This window comes from Pholcus phalangioides, unplaced genomic scaffold, assembly GCF_987345545.1.
Source record: "Pholcus phalangioides strain wild (caught in Gottingen) unplaced genomic scaffold, Ppha-v1.0 ptg000014l_1, whole genome shotgun sequence".
In the NCBI taxonomy this organism is placed as follows: Eukaryota; Metazoa; Arthropoda; class Arachnida; order Araneae; family Pholcidae; genus Pholcus; species Pholcus phalangioides.
This window is the reverse complement of record NW_028301607.1, coordinates 514,617-542,087: the sequence shown is the minus strand read 5'-3', so window position 1 is coordinate 542,087 and position 27,471 is coordinate 514,617. Positions and strand designations below refer to the sequence as shown.

At 38.4% G+C, this 27,471-nt stretch overlaps 1 protein-coding gene across 1 annotated transcript; it reads left to right on the top strand.

Annotated features, from left to right (window-relative positions):
* Nucleotides 1-723: 723 nt before the first annotated feature.
* Nucleotides 724-27,471, top strand: LOC149077875 (beta,beta-carotene 15,15'-dioxygenase-like). Its single transcript, XM_089241479.1, has 10 exons — nt 724-1,205; nt 2,946-3,204; nt 4,708-4,849; nt 7,839-7,974; nt 9,973-10,175; nt 18,891-19,166; nt 21,902-22,004; nt 24,214-24,320; nt 24,436-24,544; nt 27,247-27,471. The coding sequence occupies exons 1-10, from the start codon at nt 1,118-1,120 to the stop codon at nt 27,405-27,407; spliced, it is 1,584 nt and encodes a 527-aa protein (XP_089097605.1). The 5' UTR covers nt 724-1,117; the 3' UTR covers nt 27,408-27,471.

Below are 27,471 nucleotides of genomic sequence, written 5' to 3'. Positions count from 1 at the left end.
TCTATAGAATGCCTGGATTTCATACTTTGCCGGTAACATATATATTTTGTTAGTGCTCATATTATTTCTCGGAATTATTTATTTTTTGTCGGTTCAGAAATTATTTCTGCTATTCATTTACATTTTTGCCAGTCTGTGAATTATTTCACCTACTTATTTATTATTTTTTGTAGGTTCTCAAATTATTTCCATACAATTGCTTATTTCTTGCCGGTCCGCTCATTATTTCTCCCAGTCATTTATTTTCTGTCAGTCTGCAAATTATTTCCGCAATTTATTTATTTTTTGCTGGTCCTGAAATTATTTCTCACAATTTTTTGCCAGTCGGTGAATTATCTCTCCCATTAATTTTTTTTTATTTGCCAGTCATGCAAATTATTTTATCTATTTATACATTTTTGATTGGTCCTCAAATTATTTCGCAAAATTATTATTTCTTGCCGTTCAGAGAAATTGTCAACTTTTCACTAGTCCGGGATGTAAATAAAAAGGGGAAAAAAATACAATTTGGAAGTTATTGATTTCATTTCGGCTCACTAGATGTCACCACGTTACTGAAATCAATGACGACATATTTAATACTTTTCTTCATTATTAGATAGTTATTCTACCCCCACACCTTTATTTAAAGCCGTTGAATCCAATTTCAGTGAACTTCATGTGGTCCATTGTTATCTCTCGGATACGATAACAACGACCGCTACACACTGTAAGCTAGATAACGTTTTTACGCACGTTTCGGATAACGTTCCAGACGCACGATATCTTCTTGCTTGGGTTCCGATAACGTAGCTAAAAAAAAAAAAAATTCTGCAAGGAAAAAAGAACTCATTAATTTCTCGCCAAGGACATGTTTATTACAGGGGCATTGTTTGTGATGGATTATCGTGATCGTGATTGGTATTTAGAAGCATAGAAACAGCGGTAACGTGCGTTGCAATGCTATTGCTTGGCGATAAGATCGTCCGAAGTCCTACGATCACAAGGAAAACAAGGGGATTGATATCGTGGTACACACACACCCAGTAGCTGTCATCCAAGTCAAAGAAGCATTCTTACTAAGGTACAGCTGTTCAGTGGTGTAAACATTCCGCTACTGTCCCCGAGTGCAAATATTATGGCAGCCGAAGAAGCCCGAAAATATGTGCAGTTTCTGAGATCTTGCGAGAATGAGCTCCCCGAACCAGTCGCCGGAGAAATCAAAGGTAATTTTTGGGTTATACGCAGTGCCGTCTTAACGCATGGGCCCCACCCGGGCATGGCCTGGGGGGCCTCCAGGGCCGTCTTAAGAGCATCATGGGACCCCCCCGGCCAAGTGATTTTTTTTCTGAGGCCCTAACAGGCAAATTCTCCGAAATTTCAACTATTTCTCATTTTTATGTGGCCCCTGGGCCTTGTCCGGGTACGCCCATGCGTTAAGACGGCACTGAGGGCCTCAAGACAAGAGGGGCCTCAGAAAAACGAGAAGCAGTTGAATTTCTCGAGAATTTCCCAGGTTGGGCCTCAGAAAAATCACTTGCCCTATGGGATCCATTATGCTCTTAATACGGCCTTGGTTATACGAACCTTGTTATAGGAAAGGCCTAGTAGTAGCTAAGTACTATCAGCCTGGGGATACGCTATTCTACTTCATAATGACTAGAGCCCGGATTATATGCGATAAAAAAGTGGCAAAATATGAAATATGCACTGAAAAATGCCGAAATACGCGTAAGAAAACGTTGAAATGTGCTCTAAGAATAAAGGCAAATCTTCATTTAAATATTCTGAGATAGTCCATGAAATCAAAAATATGTGCACAAAAATGAAAACAACTCCACCTAGTAATGTCAAAGTACATACAGCATAAAAAATTAAAAATACACGCAAAAATGAAAATAATAATAATAATATGCATTCGAAAGTGCCAAAAAAAGAGAAGAAAAAATCATAAAAATTGAAAATATACATTTAGAAATGCTAAATTTTGCATTGAACAATACCGAAATGTGCATCGAAATATGCATGAAATGAAAAAAATTATTCAACATTATAGGTATATTCAAAAATATGAGTGAAATGAAAAAAAAAAGCATAAACAGAAAAAAATGCATAAAAATTAAAAATGCGCATTAAAAAAAATGCATAAAAAATATGCACAGGAAGGAGAAAAAATTATGCATATTAAAAGCACTGAAGTGTGGCCTATATATATATATATATATATATAAAATAACCTAAGAGAAAAGAAAAATACGCTGTAAAAGTATAAAATATGGGGAGACGTAAAAAATGAAGAAGAAATGTATTCAGAAATGCAAAAATGTGCATGTAAAAGTTACTAAAAATATGCCTTGAAATGAATAAAGGCAATGGTAGAATATTTTATTTAAAACATGATTTGAATAAATTTGATGAATTAAAATTTATAAAATAATTATGTAAACATTATTACAATGTAATGAATAGGAAAAAAAAATGCTAAAAATATGCTCTTATTTCTAAAATTTCGGTGATTTATGCATTTATATGCACTTTATTGTTCCGGAACTGTGTGGCGTTAATATCTAAACAGGCCGCGAGTCACCTAAGTGATCTGATAATGTGCCCGACGACACTAGAAATGTGTCGCCTAGTTTATTTTTTATAAAATTATAGGTTTGATCACGGGTCACATTAGATGACACCGAGGGCCAGATTTGGCCCACGGGGCAGGGATTGACCATATACGCTGTAGACAGTGAAAACGCAAGATGCAATCACACGCATTGATTTTTTACTTGAATAATTTTCGAATAAATCCAATTGATATTCTGTAAAGGGGAAGGGGGCTTCTTTCAAAGGAGTCTCAGTTATGCGACTTACGCATTTACACGACGTTTTGAACCGGATTCTTGAGAATGGTATAAACGAGGTTCCAGATATATAATAATGAATTTTTTTCCCGTTTCGTTCATTTCCGGAAGGTCAAATTCCAACATGGCTGCGAGGGACGCTCATCCGCAACGGTGGAGGGACCCTGCACATCAACAAGGATAGATACAATCATATATTCGACGGGATGGCTCTACTACACAAGTTTTCCATCCAGGACGGCCAGGTGACGTATCTCAACAAATTCCTGAGAAGCGACGCCTACCGGAAGAACATGGAAGCCGGCCGGATCACGGTATCTGAATTCGGGACAAAACAGAGTCCCGACCCTTGCAAGACTATATTTCAGAAGTACGTGAGACAATGATCACATTTAAAAATTTCTACAGGGAGGGTGTGCAAAAAAGTTCGCGAGTAGAAACTTCAAAAATTCATAATAACCGGAAAAATAACCGGAATAAAAAACGGTTTGCAGGGTTAGCATGGGTAGGTCAAGGGAATTTTTTTACGACGAGTAAAAAAAACAAAAAACTCAAAAACAGACGATAGACGGCGCTGACGTGCACGAGTCAAAGAAAAGACACGCAAATAACGAACGGAATGCCTCCAAATCGTTTATTACAGCAGTATGTGTTCCACATGACCACCACCACAGGGAATAACACACTGCAGGAGAGTCACAATTCCAGCAACGGAAGAGTGCAGTAGGTCCACATACACGGTTTACAACGGTGAACTGGTTGTGAATTTAGGTTCTTATAATTGTCTCATTTGCATATTTTCACCGAAGTCGCTTGTACCAGTGCTGCTACCTATCGTCTGTTTTTTGAATTTTTTCCCTGTCTTAAAGAAATTCCCGTGGCCTAGCGATGCTAACCCTGCAAACCGTTTTTTATTTCGGTTTTTATTCATTTTTAAAGTTTCTACGGAATTTTTGTCCACCCTATATATATATATATTCAACCTTTATATATACTTCAACCTTTTTGCTCACCGGTGCTCACTAGAGCACCGAAAACTGCACGATAATAGCTTACGATTGCGATCGGCATTCGCTATCCACTTGAGTTAAACATTGATGATTTAGCAACATGCTGATTATTATTTAAGTGTAATCGTATGTCAGAGTAGTCATATACGTAGGTGCTCTTCATCTAAAGATGAGCATAGACAGTGCTCGCAAATCATGTGAGGAAAATTTATCGCCGACAATTCACCGCCGGGAAAAATCACAGACAACAATTCACCGCGAGGTGAAACTCAACGACAGATAATTCATCACAAGTGATGCAGTGAGTGAGAGGGGATGTGAGCATAGTGTAGTGGTAAGTGGTCAGTGAGCAAGTGAATAATTGATCAAGTGAGTCAGAGAGCAAGTGAGTGAGTTGGTGAATCAACGAATGAATAGATGAGCGAGTGAGTGAATAAACGAGTGATTGTGTGAGCCAAGATGGGAAAATAAGCTAGTGAGTTAGCAGCTGAGAAAATGAAGAAGTGGGTAGGAGTGAGTGTCACTCATACTGTCCCTCCCTCACTTCACTAATACGGTAACTCACACCCGATCGCTCACTTACTTGGTACCTCACGTACTCACTCGATCACTCATCCGGTCACTAGCTCATTCGCTCACTCACTCGCTTATACTCACAGACTTGCTCAATCACTCGGTCACTCATTCACTGGTGATGAACTTTGGCGTTGAATTTTCCGTAAATCCTTGCAAATCACCGAAAGGTTGACGTTCCTTGATCGTGAAAAGCAAACAAAAACCCTATCGATTAAATCCACTTAATATTCATAACTTATCAGACTTCTTTGACGTTTCAAATGAAACTTCCATTAAATTTTTTTCAGGTTGATGAGCACTTTCTCAACATCAGAGATGACTGATAATGACCTGGTCAACGTGGTACAATACACGGACGAATTCTACGCCCACAGTGAGACGAACTACATCTGGAAGATCGATCCGGGAACGTTGGAAGCTCAGAAGAAGGTAAATACAGTCAAACACGTTCATAACGACCCTCGGCTATAACGTCTTATAGTTGATCGTCCTAGATGTTTCCCATAGACCACGGGTGGCCAATTTATTCCTGTTCGTTGGGCCAACATAATGGTCAGCTGCAGCGTCGCCGGCAGCACCAATGGTGTTACTTTTGTGTATAAGCCACACCATTATTTAAACTAATTAATTATTAGATTGCTTTAGGCTCTAGAAATAAGAGCTTGTGATCAGTAAGTTAATCCGGAAACCTGCTGTTGGAAACAGTAGCTCAAAGAGCGATCATAAATTTAACTTAATACCCGGTACTTTAACCTTGTCGGGGACCACACAAAATCACTTCACGGGCCTCGTGCTGCTCGCGAACCAGCTGTCAGCTACCCCTGCCGTAGACTAACGTGAATGAACTTTGCTTATAACGTCGATGAAAACACAAAACACAACTACTTCGGATATAACAACACTTTTTCGACGTTTTTGCTTCTTGGCTTACCGGATTAAGGCAGGGGTCTTCAACCCGTGGCCTTCGGATAGATAGATAGATAGAAGCGCTCACGACCCCAGACAAATGCAAAGCAACTTACTTCCATTACCTCAAGTGATGCAGGGTTACGGGTCACGTAACGAATTTGCGGGAACCCGGAGCGAGAGAAAACATTTTTTTCGGAAACTTAAATTTCATAAAATTATTTCCAGACGTTATCGAAAAGGTCTTTACATAATTACAAAATTTAAAGAAATTTTGAACAGAAAGAACACCTTAATTAAAGAAATAATTTCATAATTGATGAAAATTTATAATTAATGGAAAAATAATTTCATAATTGATGAAAATTTATAACTAATGGAAAAATAATTTCATAATTGATGAAAATTTATAATTAATGGAAAAATAATTTCATAATTGATGGAAAAATAATTTCATAATTGATGAAAATTTATAGTTAATGGAAAAATAATTTCATAATTGATGGAAAAATAATTTCATAATTGATGGAAAAATAATTTCATAATTGATGAAAATTTATAATTAATGGAAAAAATAATTTCATAATTGATGAAAATTTATAATTAATGGAAAAAATAATTTCATAATTGATGAAAATTTATAATTAATGGAAAAAATAATTTCATAATTGATGAAAATTTATAATTAATGGAAAAATAATTTTATAATTAATGGAAAAATAATTTCATAATTAATGGAAAAATAATTTCATAACTAATGGAAAAATAATTTCATAATTGATGAAAATTTATAATTAATGGAAAAATAATTTCATAATTGATGAAAATTTATAATTAATGGAAAAATAATTTCATAATTGATGAAAATTTATAATTAATGGAAAAATAATTGTAGAAAATTACTGAAATCAATATTATAATTGCAAAACCACTGACAGAAATAATTTCAGAATTGAGACTCTAATTTCAGAATCATTAAAAGCAATTATATTTATGAAAAAAAAAATTAAGAGAATTAGTGAGAGAAATAATTTGATGAAAATAATTAACGATAATAATAATTGAATTTTTAAAATTAATGGAAAATAATTTGAAAATTTCCGGTGCAAATTTGAGAATTAATTGCACTCATCCATGTCGTTATGTTTCAAACCGTTTTTGTATAGTTATTGAAATAAAAACATTAACTTATCATACAGTCCCCGTGAGCCGAAAAACTCAATTGAAAAGTTGGTGCCCTGTCTCTCGTCTACGTGCAATATTCGATGAGATATTTCAATTCGAAAAACGAAGGAGACTTGGGGGGGGGGGGAGAAACACCAATAAATGCGGGAAAACCCGTTTTATCCGCATTTAATGCTCTTTTGCTTCTCAAATTTCCTCCGTTTCTCGAATTCGAGTTTCTGAGCGAATATTGCACTTGGAAACGTGGAAATTTTTTTGTTTGTTGGCATCAGGAGAGACAGAGCACCAACTTTTTCAGTTGGGTTTTTCGGCACACGGGGATTGTATATGAGAAGTTAATGTTTTTATTTCAATAACTATACAAAACGCCTTGAAACATGAAGGACATCGATGAGTACTACACTTTATTCGCACCTCTAGGACCATAGGCGGATATAAACTTGGAAGTCTGGGGGGGCACGGTCATTATTGCTGGGAGGGCACGATGATGATGATGTCAATTCATATATACATTATATCAGTCGACTGCACCTCTGACGCTGGGGGAGGGGGGGGGCGCAATGCCTTCACCCCCGTATCGCCGCCCATGTTCCACTTTCCGACATGCTTATACGGAGATGTCCGTATTTTCCGACATTCTTAAAATAAAAATGCCTCGTTTTTCAATGTGGAGCTAAAAAAATAGCCTTAAATAAAATCGAGGTATGGCAATAATTTGCATAATTTATAAATTATATTATGGATAATGAATATGACCGCGTAATATAGATATTCATCTCCCATCTATTTGCCACTTTATAACTACTTCCATCCATCCCGAAATACGTTTTAATTCACTGCAGACTTGATGCGCATCTATACGTTTAAGCTGATCACATTTCTTTGAAGAAACAAGACGGAAAATTAGGATTGTGCCCCTAATACGGGACATCTCCAATTATGGCCAAAGGTGAGAAGAGCTGCCAATTGCCAATCGTGGGTAATGATGCGCTACTGCAAACTGAATTGAAATGAATTACACGAAAGAAAACATTTAAATATGACAAATTTGTGAAATGAATATTCATGTTTACAGCAATAATTACCATAATGCAATTTATAAGTTGGGAAAGTAATTTTGATGTTTGATTTCAATAAAGATTTAAAATTCAAGTTCATTCGCGTTGAAAATACGAGAAATAACGAGACGTTATATTGCACAAAAGTCGGAACAGTCAACATCAAGAAATACGGGACGTATGGTCATCCTTTTTACATCCCACACCGTACATGTTTTTAATTTCACATTGACTACGCGTTTTCTCATTGAATTATCGATTTGTTACAGGTCGCTCTCTCCCAGTACGTACCGGTCAAAATGGCCACGGCCCACACCCACGAAGGAAAAGATGGTACGGTCTATAACATCGGAAACGCTCTCGGCACTAGAAATGGATACACGATCGTGAAATTTCCACCTAAAAGTAAGCTTTTCATCACAGAGAAAATATAGTTTTTTATTATCTCGTTTGACTTGTTTCGATACAGTGAAACCTCGCTATAACGATACTCGGTATGACGACAAATACCTTCTACAACTTTTGGTTCTCAAACTTTTGTCGCTGCGGTTTTCTTGCCTTAGTCAGCGTTAATATCAGTGGTACCCAGAATAGTTTAGTTAAAGAACCCTCTTAAGCATAGTTTCACAACCCTTTTTGTCCCACATCGTCCCGTTCTTCAAAACTTTTTTTTCTCCCATCGCCCCCCAATACAATCTAACCCATAGAATCCTGTTATACTCGTAGCTTCTACCGCTCCCCGTGGAACATTCCATCTCCGGGGCGTTAACGACCACCTAGGGAACCACTGCTCTAAAGCATAGTTTCTCAAACTTTTGATTCCATCGCCCCCTTTTCCTCAGAAATGTTTTCTTCCCATCGCCCACTAACTCAAGTGAACTCATAGGCTCCTATATTAAATCCGGAGCTTCTATCGCCCCCTTGGAATATTCCATCGCCCACAAGGGAGACGATATCACCCACTTTAGGAAACACTGCTCTAAAGCAACAGTCCTCAACCTATGCTCCGCAAAAACCCTTTGTGCAGTGCGGGCCACTTCATTGGTTTGAGACTCATCGTCGTGAACCGGATATAAAAAAGACGCTTAAATAACTTTTACAAAATTAGGTTTGAGCTCGGGAGCCACATCAGATGACTCCGTGGGCCATGAGTTGAGCATGTCTGAATGTGCACTTCCCATAAGTTCCACGGGCACTACAGGAAAACGAGATAAAGCAGATTATTTGACAATGAAATAAAAAGGGAGGGCCCCCGAGCCGAGGAGTACGCAAGGGGGTTGGGGGGGGGTAGAGGTGGGGTCCATGCCTCTCCCCTCAAGCCTACCGAAAATTAGAAAAAAAGTAATATTTCGGTAAAAAAAATCAATATATCGAGAGAAAATAACTTCTATATGCTATTTTAAACAAATTTCTGTTAATTTAAATGCCTTCTGAAGGGTGGCAACTCAAAATGTCACGGAAGAAAATTTTTGCGCCCCCCCCCCCCCACCAAAAGCCTTTCGTGCTCCATTCCAATGGTCGATCCTAATAAGTACTAAAAAAATTATAGCTTTTATTGGTGATTATGCATAATGCCCAATTTTCGCGTCTTCGGTGAATATGATAAATCGTACTACATGATTATACTGCACACACACACACATGATAACTCGTATACCCATATTGTATCATTATATCGGGGGTACGATCGTAAAATTTTTCATTATATCGGGGGTACGATCGTAAAATTTTTCATTATATCGGGGGTACGATCGTAAAATTTTTCATTACATCGGGGTCCGGCTATATTCATCACACATAAGACTCACTTGGATTTTTTTTTTTTTTCATATTTATCAAATTCACGCCAGTGTATTCATAATCACAGATAAAGGTGATAAATTTCTAATACTTTTAGCCAATTAACGAAAGGAATTTGGTTATTGTGCATAAACGCGGATAAAAGTGATAAATTTATCAAACTTAGCAAGACGATTGGTAAGTATGCTTAATTACCGGGTATTATGTGTAATGACCAATTTATGAAATTTACCGTAAGGGGCCGTTCAAGTATTACGTAAGCAAATGTTTAGCCATTCAATTAAAAATATTTCATATTTTCATAAATAGTGGTTGATGACATAAGCATTATCCAACCCCCCCCCCCCTATCATCAAAAGTCAGCAAATCGAAAACTTCCTCCCCCCACCCCATCGATGCTGACGTAATACTTGAATGGATGGCCCCTAACATCGCCATTTCACCGTGACGGCCCTGACTAAGGTCAACGACGTCCTTAGGATCCGCGACGCACACTTTGAGAACCACTTCTCCACAAAGTTTTTGTTTCTTTGGTCCGCAGAGTATCGTTATATCGAGATTACACTGTAATGTAATCGGAAATTTTCTCAATTTTTTTTGCAGAAGAGAAATCGGACGGAGCGTTTGACCGAGGGTCAGTCGTCGCGAAGATACCGTTCTCGAAGTTCCTCCGACCGAGCTATTATCACAGTTTCGGGTTATCTGAGAACTACGTCATCTTCTTGGAGCAACCCTTCTTCCTGTCTGTGTGGAACTTGGTCAAAGGAACGGCACCAAGCGAATCCTTGAACTTCGTGAACGAAAAAGTACCACATGCTCAAATATTTTCCAATAATCATCATTGATATGTATTGTAAAATCCAGGGCTTATACTATTACGTTGGGGCTATTTCGAGAGGTACAGTTGTACCATTCTTATAACTACGTTAGGGCAACTTCGGGAGTCCTGACGTCCAGGGAGAGGTTACAGATGATATACCCTCAGATGCAGGACCGTCTTAAGAGCACCATGGGCCCCCGAGCCAAGTGGTTTTTCTGAGGCCCTACCAGGTAAATTATAGAAAATTTCAACCAAATCTCATTTTTGTGAGGTTCCCCTCTTCTCTTGGGGCCCCGGTCCGTGCCCGGGTATGCCCATGCGTTAAGACGGCACTGCTCAGATGAGGTGAGAATTGACAAAATTTTACGTATTTTTGTTGTAATAGCTATGGCCATCAATTTGGAGCTACGTAATTTTTCGTCATTGTTGTATAGACCCTAGCAGGGCTGGAACTACAGCGAAGCAACTGCCTCCGGGCGGAAAAATTTAAGAGGCGGCAGTTTTTGGTGGAAACAAAAAAACACCGTTATAAAATTATCGAATGTTGAAGTTGCGGGCCGGTAAAATCATGTTTGCCCAAGGCGACAAGCATGATTTTACCGGCCCGAAAGCAGCGATTCTCTCAAATTCTGTAAGTCGCGGACTACCCCACATCCCCGGGAATCTTGAGCCCCGTTTACGTGGGACAATAGAAAAAGCGGGTTTAAAACCCGCTTCAAGTATTTTCACCGATGACAGCTCTCCATTTCTCTCCTTATATAGAAAAAATAAGCCGTCAAGCTAGCGCTAGAACTCCCATTGCTACCGCAATATAGCACATGTGAACGGGGCTTCGGTGTCTACCATAGAGCCACATTTATATAGCGGAAAAAACGGCGAGGAAAGATGTTCTCGGGCGCATATTTCTCAAACGCTCTATTCCGCGATCACACGATTTTTTTCTTAATTTTTTTCCACACAGCCAATCACGTTGCCTCAGCCTCTACGATAATTTGCGTAACTCTACGATATCTTCATTTTCGTATCTGATCGCGGAGCAGTGGTGCAAACGAGGTAGACATTTCCACGGATGTTCCGCGAGGCATTTCAAATGTGCAATAGCGTTATTTTCAATGTTATTATAAACGATTTTATTTTTTAAACCAACAAATACATTGAAAGCAAACTTAACTATTCAACCAAAGCTAAGGGCACATCACGTTTTCCAATTTCTGAAAATGTGATAGAAAATTTTTGCAAATTTTAGTAAAAAATTTCTCCAATTTATCAATGCATTTTCCGATAGCAAATGAAATTTAATTAAAATTCGATTGAAAATGAACAAAAATATTATAGTATAAAAATATATATATATATATATATGTGTACATTACGTACGTAAACAGCTATAAAATATTTAAAAATCGGAACTTCGGAAAAGAAAATATACTAAAAGACAAATACGTGTTTTATAACAATATTGGTCTTAATTTCTTCTGCATGCTTTTAGTTATAATATTTAACCGATTTACTATATGCGGTACTTGTATTTTAAGAGTCTGCAAAATATATTGTAAAATTTATTGCATCAGTAAAGAAAATTAAAATGTTTAAATCAGGGGCGTAGCCAGAAATTTCGTTCGGGCGGGGGGGGGGACCAAAATGACAGAACAATGGATTTGGCCATCTTTTTCCGGTCATTTTCTCACATTTCGTTACGACGACGACGACCAGACCCCCAAGTCCCCTCCCCCTCGCTACGCCCTTGGTTTATATTATTCTCTGGGGCGAGTGGAAAAACAAATAGTTCACTTCCACGAGCTGGGTTCGAACCGAGGCCTTCAAGTTCACGGTCCAACGCACTATCACTTACACCAATTCGGGTGGTGGGGAAGGTCCTAAAACCGTTTACCACCAAAGGCATATACTTTTAGTGATTTTTTTTTTTTTTTCAAAACGTATTACCACAATTTTATCACGCGCTACCAAATTAACCACGGAATTTTAATCCTTTCCTTACGTGAATTAAAATACACAATTTTATGTTTGGCACAAAGCGTGTTGATGTTTCAGAATACATTACAAGGATTACATAACAAGCCACCTTGGACTTGACTTTTGACGGACAGTATTAATAGTAGAAATTAAGGTAGTGGGAATTATCGTAAACCAAGAAGAGACGTGATCGGCTGAAATCGCGGAATAGCGGGGCATTTGCGGAATTAGCTTCTCGGACAATGGAGGACATTCCATTCAGTACTACTAAATATGATGCGATGGCATTGACATCTACTGAACTGCAAATAACTAAAACAACATTTTATACTCTTATAGAGAGATATCAGTATAAGTACAATGTTTGTAAAAAATCATAACAATTATAACATTTTAATAATCATAACATTACTTCTGCAATCCACCAACGTTAAAGTGGTTCTCTTACGAGTAATTTAAATATATATATTTTTTTAAAATTCCTAAAGTAATTTGTTTACATGATTATTATTTTTTATCAAATTGGTATTAATTTTATTTACAATCCTACAATTGGGCCGTAGACCCCCCAGGGGTGCAGGCACCCCCAACTGGGTACCGCTGGACTAGAGTAAAAAATAAAAAAAACATTATTAAAAAATTTTTTCTAATTTATAAATTTACCCTGTGTAAATGTCCTCTTCTATGTTGTTTGAGGAGAAGTTACTCCTCTAACAATGTTTTTAATTTCTATAGCAGCCATCGCTGTATTCTGAGATTAAAAAAAACAGAAACGAATTTTCAAATTTTCTTCTTTACAAATCTAATAGGAACTTCATCATAAAATTTGCCTCATCTTCTATCACTTACCCACAAAATGTCTGCAGTGCATTTTTGCCTGCACTCGAACAGCTACAAAAATTCCTAGCATAGTTTGTCTGGTGTAATCCTGTTTCGATGCAAAAACTCTTGCGACAATACGCACTCACCCCAGAATCAAGAAAAATTGTATAAATTTTTAAAAATTCGTGACGATCTTAACTTATGAGTTAAATGAAAGAAAAATGCTTATCTTCTCTCACAACGATAGTAGCTCGAGTACTACATACACACGTTCTCAACATTATCTGACAACGGAGGGAACAGCTTTTCTAGAAGCAAAACCAAAATGAAACAAAAACTAAGCGGAATTTCAAACTCGCTAAATTCTTTTCTGCATAAAGTTTACCAAAATAAAATTTCAAATAAATATGTTGGTATATGCATTTAGGCAAAAATAGATTAAATTCTCTATGCCTTGGACAATTCTCACCCCGTTTGACGGTAATTAGATATAAAAAGATTAACACCAGATGTTAACGTGCTTCGAGGCCTCTTGCATTCTAATGTTGATTGCGAAATTCTATTTCCGTCCAAGTCTGTGACGTCATGTTGAAATACGAATTTCTTTGCTTTCAAAACCACCAGTGTTCAGTCAGTTAACCCATTTTTGACTGCTCTTTAAATTCTTGATGAAATTGCTAAATATTTATATTATATACACGATGACTGGTTACTTTGATAACATACTTAAGAAGTTTCAAAAAATTGAACATAATAATTCAGCATGTTTTGCTTTGTAATTTTTGTAACTTTCAAATGAATTCACTTTTCAAATGATTTTGGGAAATGTTGTGTGTCATGTAATGAAATAAATTCGGGGAAAAATTTTTTTTTTGCTAATTTTGAAAAAAAATAATAATTTCTGTTCATGGTCGTGAAAAAAAATTCGGATTGAAAATCAGGATAAAGTTTCCGAAGATTTAGTTTTTTTGAAAAGTCATAAAAAATCGAATTGCTTTGCAAACAGAATTCAAATACTAATGTAATAATACCCAAAAATATTGATTTCGTACAAAAAATTGCATTAGAATTACTTGCAAAACACTTCAACAAAACGTCAAAAATGGGATATCAATCCTTGACAGTTTTAAAATCATGGAATTTGTTTCCAGTATCAATTTGGTACTGTCTATGTCCGTGTATACCGCGATAACCTTCATCATGACATAAAGCATGCATGATGAATACGTGGAACAAAAGTGTTGAAACCACCAAGTGTTGAACGAAGTTTGTTGAACAGTAGCTTTTGATGCTGCTTTGGTGTAATTCGTCAAAACAAATTCACCAGCGGCAAGCATTCGTTTTGAGCCCACCAATTCAATTTTGAAAGAACCAAGAGTGAATTCGCTGAGCGACCCCCAGGTCTGACACCCGAAACATCTTAGTTTGCGGACAGAATTCATGAACTTCATGCACAGCCGTCCTTGGTGGTGTATAACAGGTGCGACGACACTATGACCCTCACTCACGATTACAAAAAAAAAAAAAAAACATTATTTCTTTCAAATTGATAAAACAAGATATCTGTGTTTCATGCACCCTAGTGCCTTCGGGTGCCCACGCTGGATATACTATATATTAATCCCCGCGAAAGGTTACCCCCCGCTGTTATTTGCTAGGCACAGCGTTTGGTAGGGACAGCTCCGTAAAAACACCATAATTCACAAGTTTTTCATTCAACTGGAGATACAGTGTAGAATACTGTATTTCATACAATGTAGAACTCTGATGAGGCAACCCCAGATTCCCAAGATTAAAAATTGTGAAGGATGGGGAGGTGCAATGGAAGTGGGTGCGAGAAAAATTACTCTAAAAGAAAAACAAATTAAACCAGAAAGAGAAAAGCAAAAGAAATTCCACCCTGAATGACAAAATTCAAGACCGTAACTGTACTGGGGGCATTCCCAGATCCCATAGCTTTGGGAAATGGAGTTATACGACAGAGAGTAACATTGGAAAATCAATCTATTCCTGAATAATTTGTTCTACAACTTTAAAAAAAAAAAAAAATCTAGAAAAAAATGTCACCAAATCGGCATGTTGAAATGTGCAACATTTCTCTGCTTTTAAGACTGTCAGGGTTTGGTGATTTCAATAGACACCAAACACTGACAGTCTTAAAATCATAGAATGTGCTTCCAGGAGGATCCACGAATTTTTGTCCGAGCTCTGTCTAAAATCATAAACATTAAAATCAACGTGATAACAGTAAAATGCCTTACCGTAACTTGCATAGAAATTCCGCGCCGTATGGTCGTATATTCCAAGATGTATTAAGAAAATTTACTGACGTACGTATACACACAGCCTCTGCATTTATACTGACGAATCTCACTTTTTGTTTCTGAGGGGTTTCTCAAGAAAACGTATTGGGCGCTGGCCAAAGGCGCGTTGTTACTTTTAGTTTCATTTACGAAAACGAGCCACTACGCAAAATCAGCGTAAGCCCCGCCTACTGACCCGTCGCGGCCAATCGCGTGGCGGCAGTCCACCGTGACGTCACTCGGCTGTTGAAGTAACCGCACGAGATTGAAACCGAAACTAAAAGATTGATTACAACGTAGATTTAATAATAACGGGAAGTTTAACCTATTTTTTGAAAACGGTAATTATTTTATTTTAATTTTTAGTTTAAGTAAATACCTTTTCGTTTCGGTTGTGATACAGTCGAATCCCGCTATAACGAACTCTAAGAGACCGGAAAAATCATTTCGTTATAACGAAATTTCGTTATAAACGAATTCCAGTTTTTTGCATTATTCTTATGAAAACTTATCTGGGGGATTAGAAAAAAGTGTTGATTATACATAAAATGAGATTTTCGCTATAACGGTATTCGTTAAAACGGGATTCCAACTGTATTTGTTTTAATTCCCCCCTTTCTTTTAGTTTCCTCCCTCTTATTTCTTTGCCTTTTACATGTGCATGTCTTGCTTTTTTCTTCTTATGTTGAAATTATCATGTTTCGACAATAGCAGGAAAATAAAAGCTGGGCCGTAAATGGCCTTTGATTTTTTACGAGGGTGGGAACAAGATATTTTACCGTTGATTTTATTTATTTTTGATGATTTTGTAAGGTTGTTTTTTGTTCCCATTTCAAAACTTTCAGTCCCTCCAAATTTTGCTGCCCGGGCATTTGCCCCTACTCGCTCCTTCCTAATTACGGCTCAGGTATGCGACAATGCCTATTTTTTTGTTGCTATTAATGGATTTTGAATATTTTTGCAATCATAGTAGATTATATTTTGGGTACTTGATGTTGCTGTTATTATTATTTCAACAAGTATTTATTACAGTAAAACCTGTCTTCAACGGAATCACTAGGGACCGTGTTTCCCCCCCGGTTGAACGCAGGTTTCCGCTTAATAGAGGTTCGAATTATATAATGCGTAAAATACTGTAACGATCTCGTGTGTGATTGAATTATAATAAAACTAAATTGAAGATAAAGTAAATAATTCAGACAATTTGGTGATAAATAAAATAATAACTGATAATAATAATAATAATAATAATAAATAATAAATTAAAAATAAGTGATTAATAGATAAAATTAATAAATATATAGTTAGTCTATAATTAGTAAATACTGTATTTAGGTTGTGACAGCATCTGTATAAAATTCTGACCTCTACACTGTTTTTCTTCTAAAATAACGGCATTTACGTTCTTTTTGTAACTTCCTCAAAAATTTTCAATTAGGGTGTCAATATCTGTTGTGCCAAGTTCAGTTTGTACATTATCGTCTATGTTTATGTATAGCATCAGGGCCATAATTAAGAATTTTGTGAGGGAGGGAGAGAGAGAGAGAGAGAGATGATTTTTTGCCGCCTCTATCACTGTAAAATTCGATGATTTTATAACGGTGTTTTTGTTCCCGCCTGGCATTTTGCCACCACGTAAAATTTTGAACTCCTTAAGTTTTGCCGCCGGGACTGTTGAACCCCCCACTTAACCTCTCTCTAATTAATTCCAGTCCTGCTCAGCCTTGCGATCATGGAATGCAAGCAGCTTACATACAATTTTGTACGTCTTGAATGTCATTTGGAAATCAAGTCCTGAAATTTATTTCTAACGTGGAAAAGCCCGCTTTTAAGAAAAATTTTGTTAAAAATTTCAGAATGCAACTTGCTTTACTACATACGGCTTATGAAAACCACAGCGTCAAGTACAGAAACGATTTTTGCTAATCCAACGGTGGATGATTAACATCTGCAAGCATAGATTGCGTAAAAAACTAGGGTGGAGCACTTTTAACATTTTGTATGGTCCTTTGGTTCATATATATTGGTCGCCAAACACTCATAGTGTTTGTGTGAATTTTTCTGTTAAAGTGTAAAATTTTCCTATCGGTTTCCGCGTTAGGCAGGTTCCGTTTAATTCAGGTTTTTTTTTAACGTGTATTTTGGCATTGAAATTACGGGACCATAGGCGTACTCAGAATTTTCTCAAGGTGGGGTTCAACTTTTTCTTTCTTCTCGGGGGGGAGGGGGTTTACATTTACCCCCTGCAAAATAACATTATAGTCCCGGCTATAAACCAAGGGCGTAGCGAGGGGGGGGGGACTTGGGGGTCTGTTCCCACCCCCCCCCCCGAAATGTGAGAAAATGACCGAAAAAAGGGAAAAAGATGACCAAATCCATTGTTCTGTCACTTTGGTTCCCCCCCCCCCCGAACGAAATTTCTGGCTACGCCCCTGCTATAAACCCCTCCCCCCGCCCTCTCCTTTGCTTACGCCAATGCACGGGACCACGATTTTTTTCCATTGAAGACAGGTTTCTGCTTAATACAGGTTCCGTTAAAGAAAAATAAGAATTATTTTTATAATTATTTTTATTTTATTATTACTATATCACTTTTAGTACATATTATTATTTGCACAAATGTAGTGTAGAAACAATGGTATCTTAAAGTTTCATATTCGGGACTTTTAGTCTATAGAGAAGCGTTTCTTTCATTTCTTTCATCCTATGCGCCCCCCCCCCCCGATTTTGATACCATATTTTCCTCCTGTGGCCCTCCCTGTCCCATTCAGGGCCCCCAAGCTCATCAACGCCTTTCGAACTATTCAATTGAATTTAGGTAAAATTGAATTAATGGTAAACAAATATTTTATGAATACGGTCGACCTAGACCCTTAGACCGTGCATGGATCTGGGATGGGGGGGGGGGGCGAGGGGCGATCATCCTTTCCAAGAGCCAAACTGGGAAAAATTGGTTTGTCCTGTAAAATAGGGGACAGTTGAGTGGGTGAGTGACCATATGCGTAGTTGAGTGATCGTATGAGTGATTTAGTGATCGCATGAGCGATGTTGTGAGAACCTAGTCTACCTCGCAAGAGGCTATTGCTATTGGTCAGTGAACCACACTAGGTAGAAGGTTAATATGGGGTGCGTGAGCTGAATATGAAATTTTATAACCAGCAAAAAAAACAAACAAACATGGAAACACCCGGGTCCTGAATATAAATATATTTCATGGGCCCGCAGACCAACAGTCATGCCTAGCATTCATCTTCTTTTTTTTTCTCCACCAATAATTAGTTATTTCACACCCCCCACATTTTGGGAAATACAGCAGACGGTAGTTATAACGACCTCACGTTATAGTGACCATTCCGTTACAACAACCGGTAGGATAAGTCCTAAATGTCTGAAAAATCAAAATGTAGATTCCAAAATGATGTCTGTCCCGAAATGTAGGATAGTCGTTTCACAGAACGACTATAATATACATATTGCTTTCGATATAACGACCCTCCCAATATAACGTCCGTTTTTGATGGGACAAAGGAGGGTTGTTACGTGGAGCGTCGACTGCAACGTCGTTATTATCATTATTTATTTATTTATTTATTTTTTTGCAGGCTCGATTTTACGTCGTCCGTCGACAAGATGGTGTCGTCTCTCCCGTGCGTTACACGACCGATAGCCTCTTCGTTTTCCATCACATCAACGCCTACGAGCACGAGGGTCACCTGGTCGTTGACATGTGCAGCTACGAGGACGGTCGGATCGTCAGTGACCTCTACGTCAAGGCTTTAGAAGAGAAATTTTCCGGGCCTGACCGACTGACCCAGTGCGCGTTCAAGTCCAGGGCGAAACGTTACGTGTTGCCGTTGGAGGAGCTGCTCAAAGAAAAGGTTTGTGCTCGGTTCTGTGTATTTTTCAGACAATTGGACCCGGGGGGGGGGGGCCCTGGATAAGACGCGACTTTTCCATGTACTTCGGTGGACCCTTTTCTGTATTAAATTCATAGAGTTGGAAAAAATCTGAGATCAAGCGTCGTCCCTGTCTTGATGTACAGAAAACTGCCACGAGATTCATTGATTCGAAAATTCATCGCGACGAAAAGGAAAATTCACCGACAACAGTTCGTCACCAGTGAGTAACCGAGTGGTTGAACAAGTGAGTGAATGTGTTATCGAGTGAGTGAGTGACCGAATCAGTAGGTGAATGAGTGATCAACTTGCAAATAAGCTGATGAGTGAGTGACCGAGTAAGTAACTTTAAGAGTGAGCCCGAGGGAGTGAGCAAGTGAGTAACCGTATAAGTTACCAAGGGAGTGAATGAGGAACTGTACATGAGTAACCGAGTGAGTGAACGAGTGAGAGAGTAACTATATATGAGTAACCGAGTGAGAGTAACTATATATGAGTAACCGAGTGAGAGTAACTATATATGAGTAACCGAGTGAGAGTAACTATATATGAGTAACCGAGTGAGAGTAACTATATATGAGTAACCGAGTGAGAGTAACTATATATGAGTAACCGAGTGAGAGTAACTATATATGAGTAACCGAGTGAGAGTAACTATATATGAGTAACCGAGTGAGAGTAACTATATATGAGTAACCGAGTGAGAGTAACTATATATGAGTAACCGAGTGAGAGTAACTATATATGAGTAACCGAGTGAGTGAACAAGTGAGAGAGAGTAACTATATATGAGTAACCGAGTGAGTGACGAGTGAGAGAGAGAGTAATCGTATGAGTTACCAAATGAGTGAGTGACCGTATGAGTGATCGAGTGAGTGAGAGGTGGAATTACACGAGTGAACAATACGAGTGAATTACAAGGTGAATGACCGTACGAGTGTAGACTGAGAGTGTTTAATAGTAACAATATGTGTGACCGGGTGAGTAAAAGATTGAATGACCAAGTAAGTGAGCGAGTTACTTAGCGAGAGATTGAGTTAGTAACCTATGAATAACTCGCTCATCTGCTCACTCATTTGCTCATCATTTCCTGCTCATTTTCTCACTTGCCCACTTTCTAAATAAATCATTTACTCACTCGCTCATTGACTCGCTCATTTGCTCACCTGGTCACTCACTTTCTTATTTGCTCACCTGGTCACTCACTTTCTTATTTGCTCACCTGTTCATTCCCTAATTCCCTGATTCACTTTATCAACTCACTCGCTATGTCGATGAATTGTTAGCTATAAGTTTTCCGCACACACCCTCTCTTTGAGGGTAGAGCCCTGCAAGGAAGGCCCTTTGTGAGGCGCTTCAGATCAAGTCCAAGTATTAAGGACGCCCATTGCAGATGTACACGGACCACGTTTGTTCGTTTCTCAACAAACTTTTCAGCGTGAAAAATAACAAAAATATGTATCGTCTATATCCGGGACCTCAGTCTATAGCCTTATGCGGCTTTGCGAAAGCCAAGAGTAAACATCATTTAAGGAAGGAATTTTACTGGGGCCCCATTTATATTGGGTTTACAGTAAATTTATAGTGCAAAAATTTAGCGGTCTCGGTGAATTGAGCGCATCTCAGGCTAGAGCTCGGTTAATATTCTTCGAAAGATTTAGTTCATATGTGCGAGGATGTTCTACGGGCCCTCAGGACTTTCGACAGGCTTCGTATATACTGATTGCCAAGTAAGTTTATAGTGTAGTAAGTCTTTTACCGGGCTCTTCCAGGTAAATGAAACCCTTCTAACCCTTTTGAAGGGTCTCATGGATTCATTCCATTTTCGTCTAATCCTGAAACTATTTTTGACATTAAATGATCCAGGGTTAAATTTTAAACCTGGATCCCAGCACGGGACTTTAAGTGGGCACTATAAAGATGTATTCACATATATTGCTTTTATAGGAAATTCATGTGGTATAAATTCAGTAAAATTTGACCCCGGCAGTCTGTCCTCTCATCCAGATGCTGATCCAGGTTCGAACCCCTCTGATATATAGTGGTGGTCGGCTGAAGTTGGTGTTCTGCAGTTTTTCAACATCAAGGTGCGTATGCTGAAAAAGTCTCAAAGTTGAAAAAAGTCTCTACACAGAGAGCAGCCATACCATCAACATCACACTTACCTAACACGAAAATTCAAAAATTTACTATCTTTACTTCAAAATATGGAACACAGATGGCTGCACTAGCACATCTCTAATAACAGAAATACGTCAGGGTCATGCATATACATGCACTCACACAACACGTTGCGACATATACAGATTCGTTAGAAATTCCTCGGAGGCATGTTTTGGGTTAAGTAGTAGTAGTCGTCTGTCCTCTGTACGGTTAAATTATCTCGCATGGTTCCAGCTGATGCTGACGATGGGGCCCAAAGACAGGAACCTTAGGCTAGACTACTGCCAGCTTCCCCCTTTGTATGGCCATGGGTCTAGTTTACGTGGGCAGGGACCTTTAGTGCTCTGAATATTAATTATACCGCGTAGAAAATTGAAAAGTTCAAGATTTATTCTCGGAACACCATGCTAGAGCTCTGTCAGCCTAATATTTATGAAGGCCATGGATTCATTCAGCACATGTCTAATTCGGGTAATATTTTATTAGTGATATTACGCTATATTCATGGTGAATTCCATTTCTATAATTTTTCTAATCATTTTCTCTTAAACTAGGGTACAGATGAGAACATTGTGAACCTTCCCAGTAGCAAGGCCACTGCAAAAAAGCTAGCGGACGGCACTGTGCATTGCACGCCGCAGATCCTGGCTGAGTCTGGTATGATACGATAATTAATTTAGAAACTCGTTAGTACAGTAAAATCCCCGCTTTGCGGACGAATAGAAAGGCCGTAAAAGAGGGGGTGTCCGTATCAGAGGGGGGGGGGGTTTCGATACCCAGTTCGTCCTTGTCAGAAACTTTCCTGATACAGGGGTACAACAGAAACGGCGACATGGCCGCAGAAAAAATTGCTACCGCAGGGAGTCCCCCATCCAGGGGTTAGCGCACAAACCTCTCGATGAGTATAAAAAAACAATCCTGCCGTTCGGAATCGGCAATAAATTGCAGGTCCCGGTCTAAAATTAGCCCTCGTGTTCAGAAAATGACCGTGGTGTGATCAAAATGATCTACATAATGAATTAACATCTTTTGGATAAACTGACCAGTCTTCGTTTGGTGGTCAATCTCAGTTTGGTGGGTTTTGCTGAGTATTTAAACTCTTTCAAAATGCAAACTGAGCGATTGAATCCAACGACTTTCCGTCATTGCGTTTACAGGAAAATGTATTTAATCAATGCATTGAATTCATTTGCAAGAGAAAGAACGTTTTCTGATGTTTTTCAACTGTGTTTGAGACATCAATTTTTTCCCTCTAAGGGCCTTTTCACACGGAGCGGATGAGGACGCGGGTCCGGAAGAAGTTTTAACTATTGGTACATACGAAGCCTTTCAGACAATGCGGAATGCGCCCGCAACTTGGAAGTGTTCGTCCGGGCCCGCATGTGTCAAAACTTTGGTACTTAAAACTTAAGTGCGGCATCCGCATTCGCACTTACATGTTTTGTACATTAGGTTATTTGGAGCTATTCACATGACCGGGTGGAACTCGCCTGATCATTGGCCACTTTTAAAGATGATTTTGCATGGAATTCTTTTAATTATTTGCCGTAAATACCCTTAGAAACACCACATGGAGGGGGGGTCTCTGTTCATCAATGTGATTTACCCACATACGTCTATCCCTCCGTTTCCTTCTGAGATAAAGGGGGATATAGCAACTTTTACTGCTCTTTTGTCCGTACTTAACAATTTTATACAATAAAACCCGCCAACAACGGCCACTGACGGGACCATGAAAATGCATGCGCTATTGTGGGAAGTGGCCGTTATTGGGAATGAAATTTTATTTCTGAAAGAAAAAAAAAACCACTATAAAATTTTCGATCTGTGTAACACGTAAAATGATAAGCCGTTCTGTAATTCATTACGCGATAATTATACACAATTAATTAAATACTTTAATAACTTTCAAATTTAATTAAAAAAACTAATTTTTAAATGTTTAAATGTTTAAATTGTTAAAAAATATATCTATAAAATATATCTATAAAATATATCTAATATATAACTATTTAAAACTATTTTTTTAAATATTTGTTTTATTTATTTTTTAAATATTTAATATTTTAATTTTTTAACTCCTAAAACTAAATAATTTTATTTAACAACGTTATCACCATACGGCGTTCACTGGATGAAAAAACAAAATCAGCCTTTAAGATGCGGGCGAAACGTCCGCAAATATGTGCTCGTGAGTAAAAGGGCAGGCGTCCTAAGCGCCCTTAGTGATAGAGAGACACGATTACTAGAGCTGGCCATGAGGAGAGAGAGAGAACTCATCTAAAGGTGAAAAAAGATTAAATTCTTTATTTTTCATTAATGATGGAATCATTTCTTTCATCAATTCTGGAATTTTACTTCATTATTTTACGCGACTTCGGTGGAAATATGCAAATGCGACTGTTATAAGAACTTGCGCTCCTAATCCACAATCAGTTCACCGTTGCAAAACCGTGTATGTGGACCTGCTGCACTCTGCCGTTGCTGGATTTGTGACTCGCCTGCAATGTGTTATCACCTGTGGTAGTGGTCATGTGAAACACATACTACTGTAAGAAACGATTTGAAAGCATTCTGTTAGTTATTTGTGTATATTTTCTTTGACTTGTGTACGTCAGCGCCACCTATCGGCTGTTTTTATCCTGTATTGTAAAAATTCCCGTGACCTAGTGATGCTAACCCTGCAAACCATTTTTTTATGAATTTTTAAAGTTTCTACGGACATTTTGCCCACCCTGTGTATTTCACTTTGTCCACTTCTATTGCATTTTTTTAAGCCCGGAGGAGGGCAAACGCCCCGTCTGCCCCCCTCCAAAGGACCATAAAATCACTTGATCAAAATAAATTTATAAATTTTTTTTTTCAGAGGACTTGATGACAGAACTGCCAAGAATCAACTACGCTTACAACGAACTCAAATACAAATATTTCTATGCGATGGCTAAGAAATCCGGTGACGAAGATTACTCTTTGGTGAGTCGTTATTAAGGATATCGTTAATTAGGGGAATCGCTAATTTGCAATCGTTCAATAAATGTCCAGATTAAACGTCCAGAAATGCATATTTTTGTTATTTGAATATTCGCAGGTCAAAGTCAACGTAGAGAATGGAGAGACCCAATCTTGGTCTGAACCAGGGAAATTCGTGTCCGAACCGGTGTTCGTCCAGCAGCCTGAATCAACTGAAGAAGATGGAGGCAAGATTTTGTATTCCTTAAAAGTTTTGGATTGGATTATATCAGAGGTGGCCACGGATTTATTGTGGGGGGGGGGGGGGTCCTTTGAGATATTGCGGTGAATCCCCGAGCTTCGGATGAGAAACAAGCGTTACTGTTATTAAATTATTAATTATTGCGTGTGCATACGGAATATTTATTCTTTCAAAGAGTCCGTGGTCTTCATTTTATTGACACAGGTGGTCCGTGACATCCATCTTTGTGCCATACAGGACCCATGGAAATCCGAAAGTTTGAGAACCCCTGATTTATATCTATTGTATCTAGGGCCTGTCCTAAATTGTCCCCACTGGCTAGATTTTGAGTTGTCCCGGTTAAAAATAATAGAAAAAAAAATTGGTACCACATAATCAATATGGAAAATAATCATAAACAGGTACAATTTGGCGAAGTCTGGCAATACTTGGCGAGAAATAGCAATACGTCCCGGCCTATCTTAAATTATCCCCACCTTTCAATTTTTGTAGTTGTTCCTGGAGAACATACTAAGGTACTGGAGAAAAGGACAACCCCGAAGAGCCGTCGTATCTTGAAAACTTGTGCTTGTAGGTGCGTGAAAATTTAGGGTGCCATCTGCAAGTGGAACTAAAAATATTTCCTACTAAAAATGATTTTGATGAGTGCCGCACATTTTTAGGAAAAAACATTGTCACAGTAGAACCTTCCGTAACGGACACTTCCCATTAGAGGACACCTTTCGGATCCCCGGTCCCGTGGAATAGGGCTTTAATGTATTTCACTCTCCGTTAGCGAACACTCTCGATAGCGGACAGTAAAATTGACCAAGCTCTTTTATTCCCATAATTAATGGGTTTAATGAAGAGAAGAAAGGTTATAATTTTTTCATTATTTATCAGACTATTTGGGAATTATGTATACTCACTGTTAACGTAATGATAAATGTAGTGAAATTTAATGAAACTTTCTTTATCGAGGCGACTGATGATTATGCATAACCACCAGTGTATCATTTTTACACACAGTAACGTATAGAAACCGATTGCGACCGAAGCTAAACATCGTATAAATAAGGTTTTACTGACCATCGTACCTCCCCAATAGCGGACAAAAGTTTTGGTCCCATGGGTGTCCGTTATCGAGAGGTTCTACTCTAAAATTATAGTAAAGGTCGATACCTGGGAAAAAGTACGACGACACAATTACAATTTTTTCTTTATAAGATTTATCTTTCGGGATGTCATGGACAGATAGATAAGTCTTTTATAACTAAGTTGCGTAATCGTCTTCCTAAGCCTCTTTGATCAAAGCAATGACATGTTTGTTGTCGTACAGCGTACCATTTCTGTAGGTTTCGTGAGCTAAAATGTCCTGCAAGAGAATACTCTATAGCAGTGGTTCTCAACCGGGAGCCATAGGCCCTCACTGTTGTACTGGGACATTTGAAGGGGGCCACGGGAGAAAACGAAGCAGAAAGGATACCATGACAGGTGGTTTGGAGGGGCCACGGAGATCTGAGAGGATAAATTAAGGTGTGAAGAAATAAAGCTTCTATATTAGTGACTAAACAATTACAGAATCGAACAAAACCTAAGTGGAATATGGGATTAGTATATGCTTGATTTCCGATTGTATACTTAGATTGTGATCTCGCAACTAATTTTATACTTACATTATGATTTTATAGTTGTTATGATTGTAATGTATATTTTGTGTTATGTATGTTTTTTTATAAATAAATTGCCAGAGGTATTCAGTCCGTGAGGACAATGAGCCGATATTGCCATATGGCGATGGGGCCTGGGTATGTTTTGGTTTGACGGCCATGGTGAAAGAGCGGTGCTGCCACCAACGGACAAGAAGACACAAAATTAAGGATGCATTGGGAAGGTGCTTACAAAGACACCATAGCAAGGTCCGGGATCGAACCCCCACCGCTGCCATAGTGATGGTCGGCTGAAGTTGGTTTTCTGTAGTTTCCAAACTCCGAGGCGAAAATACGAGCCGATCTCTCAGTTGAAAGTCTCACCACAGAGAGCGAAAGGCCTACGATTATTCAATCATTACGCTCCACTCATAGTTAGGAAAACTGATGGCAGAAAATTAGCTACAGCAATTTTTCGCTCCAGGTGGCATTTTGCATTAATTGATGTTTTCTTCGGCCCGAAATATATTGAGAAATTGAATTTTCCAGCGCACTAGCCCCGGGATGAAATGGGACCCGCGTTCGATTCCCGGAGGAGACAAATCACTTTTCTTTCGAAATATTCGCTTCAGCACAACATCCTGAAAAACTCCATTTCTCAATTCAGTTGTACTTAACTGTGCGGAACTGCAACTGAATTGAGAAATGGAGTTTATAAAACGCGTCTTTAAGTTTGCAATATCTAAATATCGAATTGCTCTTTTGCTGTCATCTGTGCAACTATCTTTTAAGGGAAGGAAATTTTTGACAGTTTTAAAAATCACTGGCAATTTCCTTTGCCTTTGGTCTAATCGTGACGCAGTTCGGCTCTTTCAGCACGAAGAAGCTACAGCTTTGTCGGCACTGTGGAAAGTAGATTTAACTTCTGTTTTCTGATGAAACTTTGCGTTCTTTCGCCAATCTTCTTCCATTTTATCAGAATTTTTCTTAATTCTTACTTAATCTGCACTAAGTAAGTAAGACTGCCTCTGAAATTTTTTTTTATTGTTTGCATACACAGGTGTGTTGGTTTCCTCTTTACTGGACAGAGAAGACGAAACAACCGTGGCACTGATCGTCCTCGACGCCAAGAACATGACAGAACTCGCCAGGGTGAACTTCAAGACCGAGTCGTCGATTCCAGGAGACTTCCACGGCATCTTCATCCACAACCAGAAATGATGACAACCCGAATTTCGATGGTCTCTCTTGGTACCAAAAACTGACAAAATGATCCCCCCCCCCC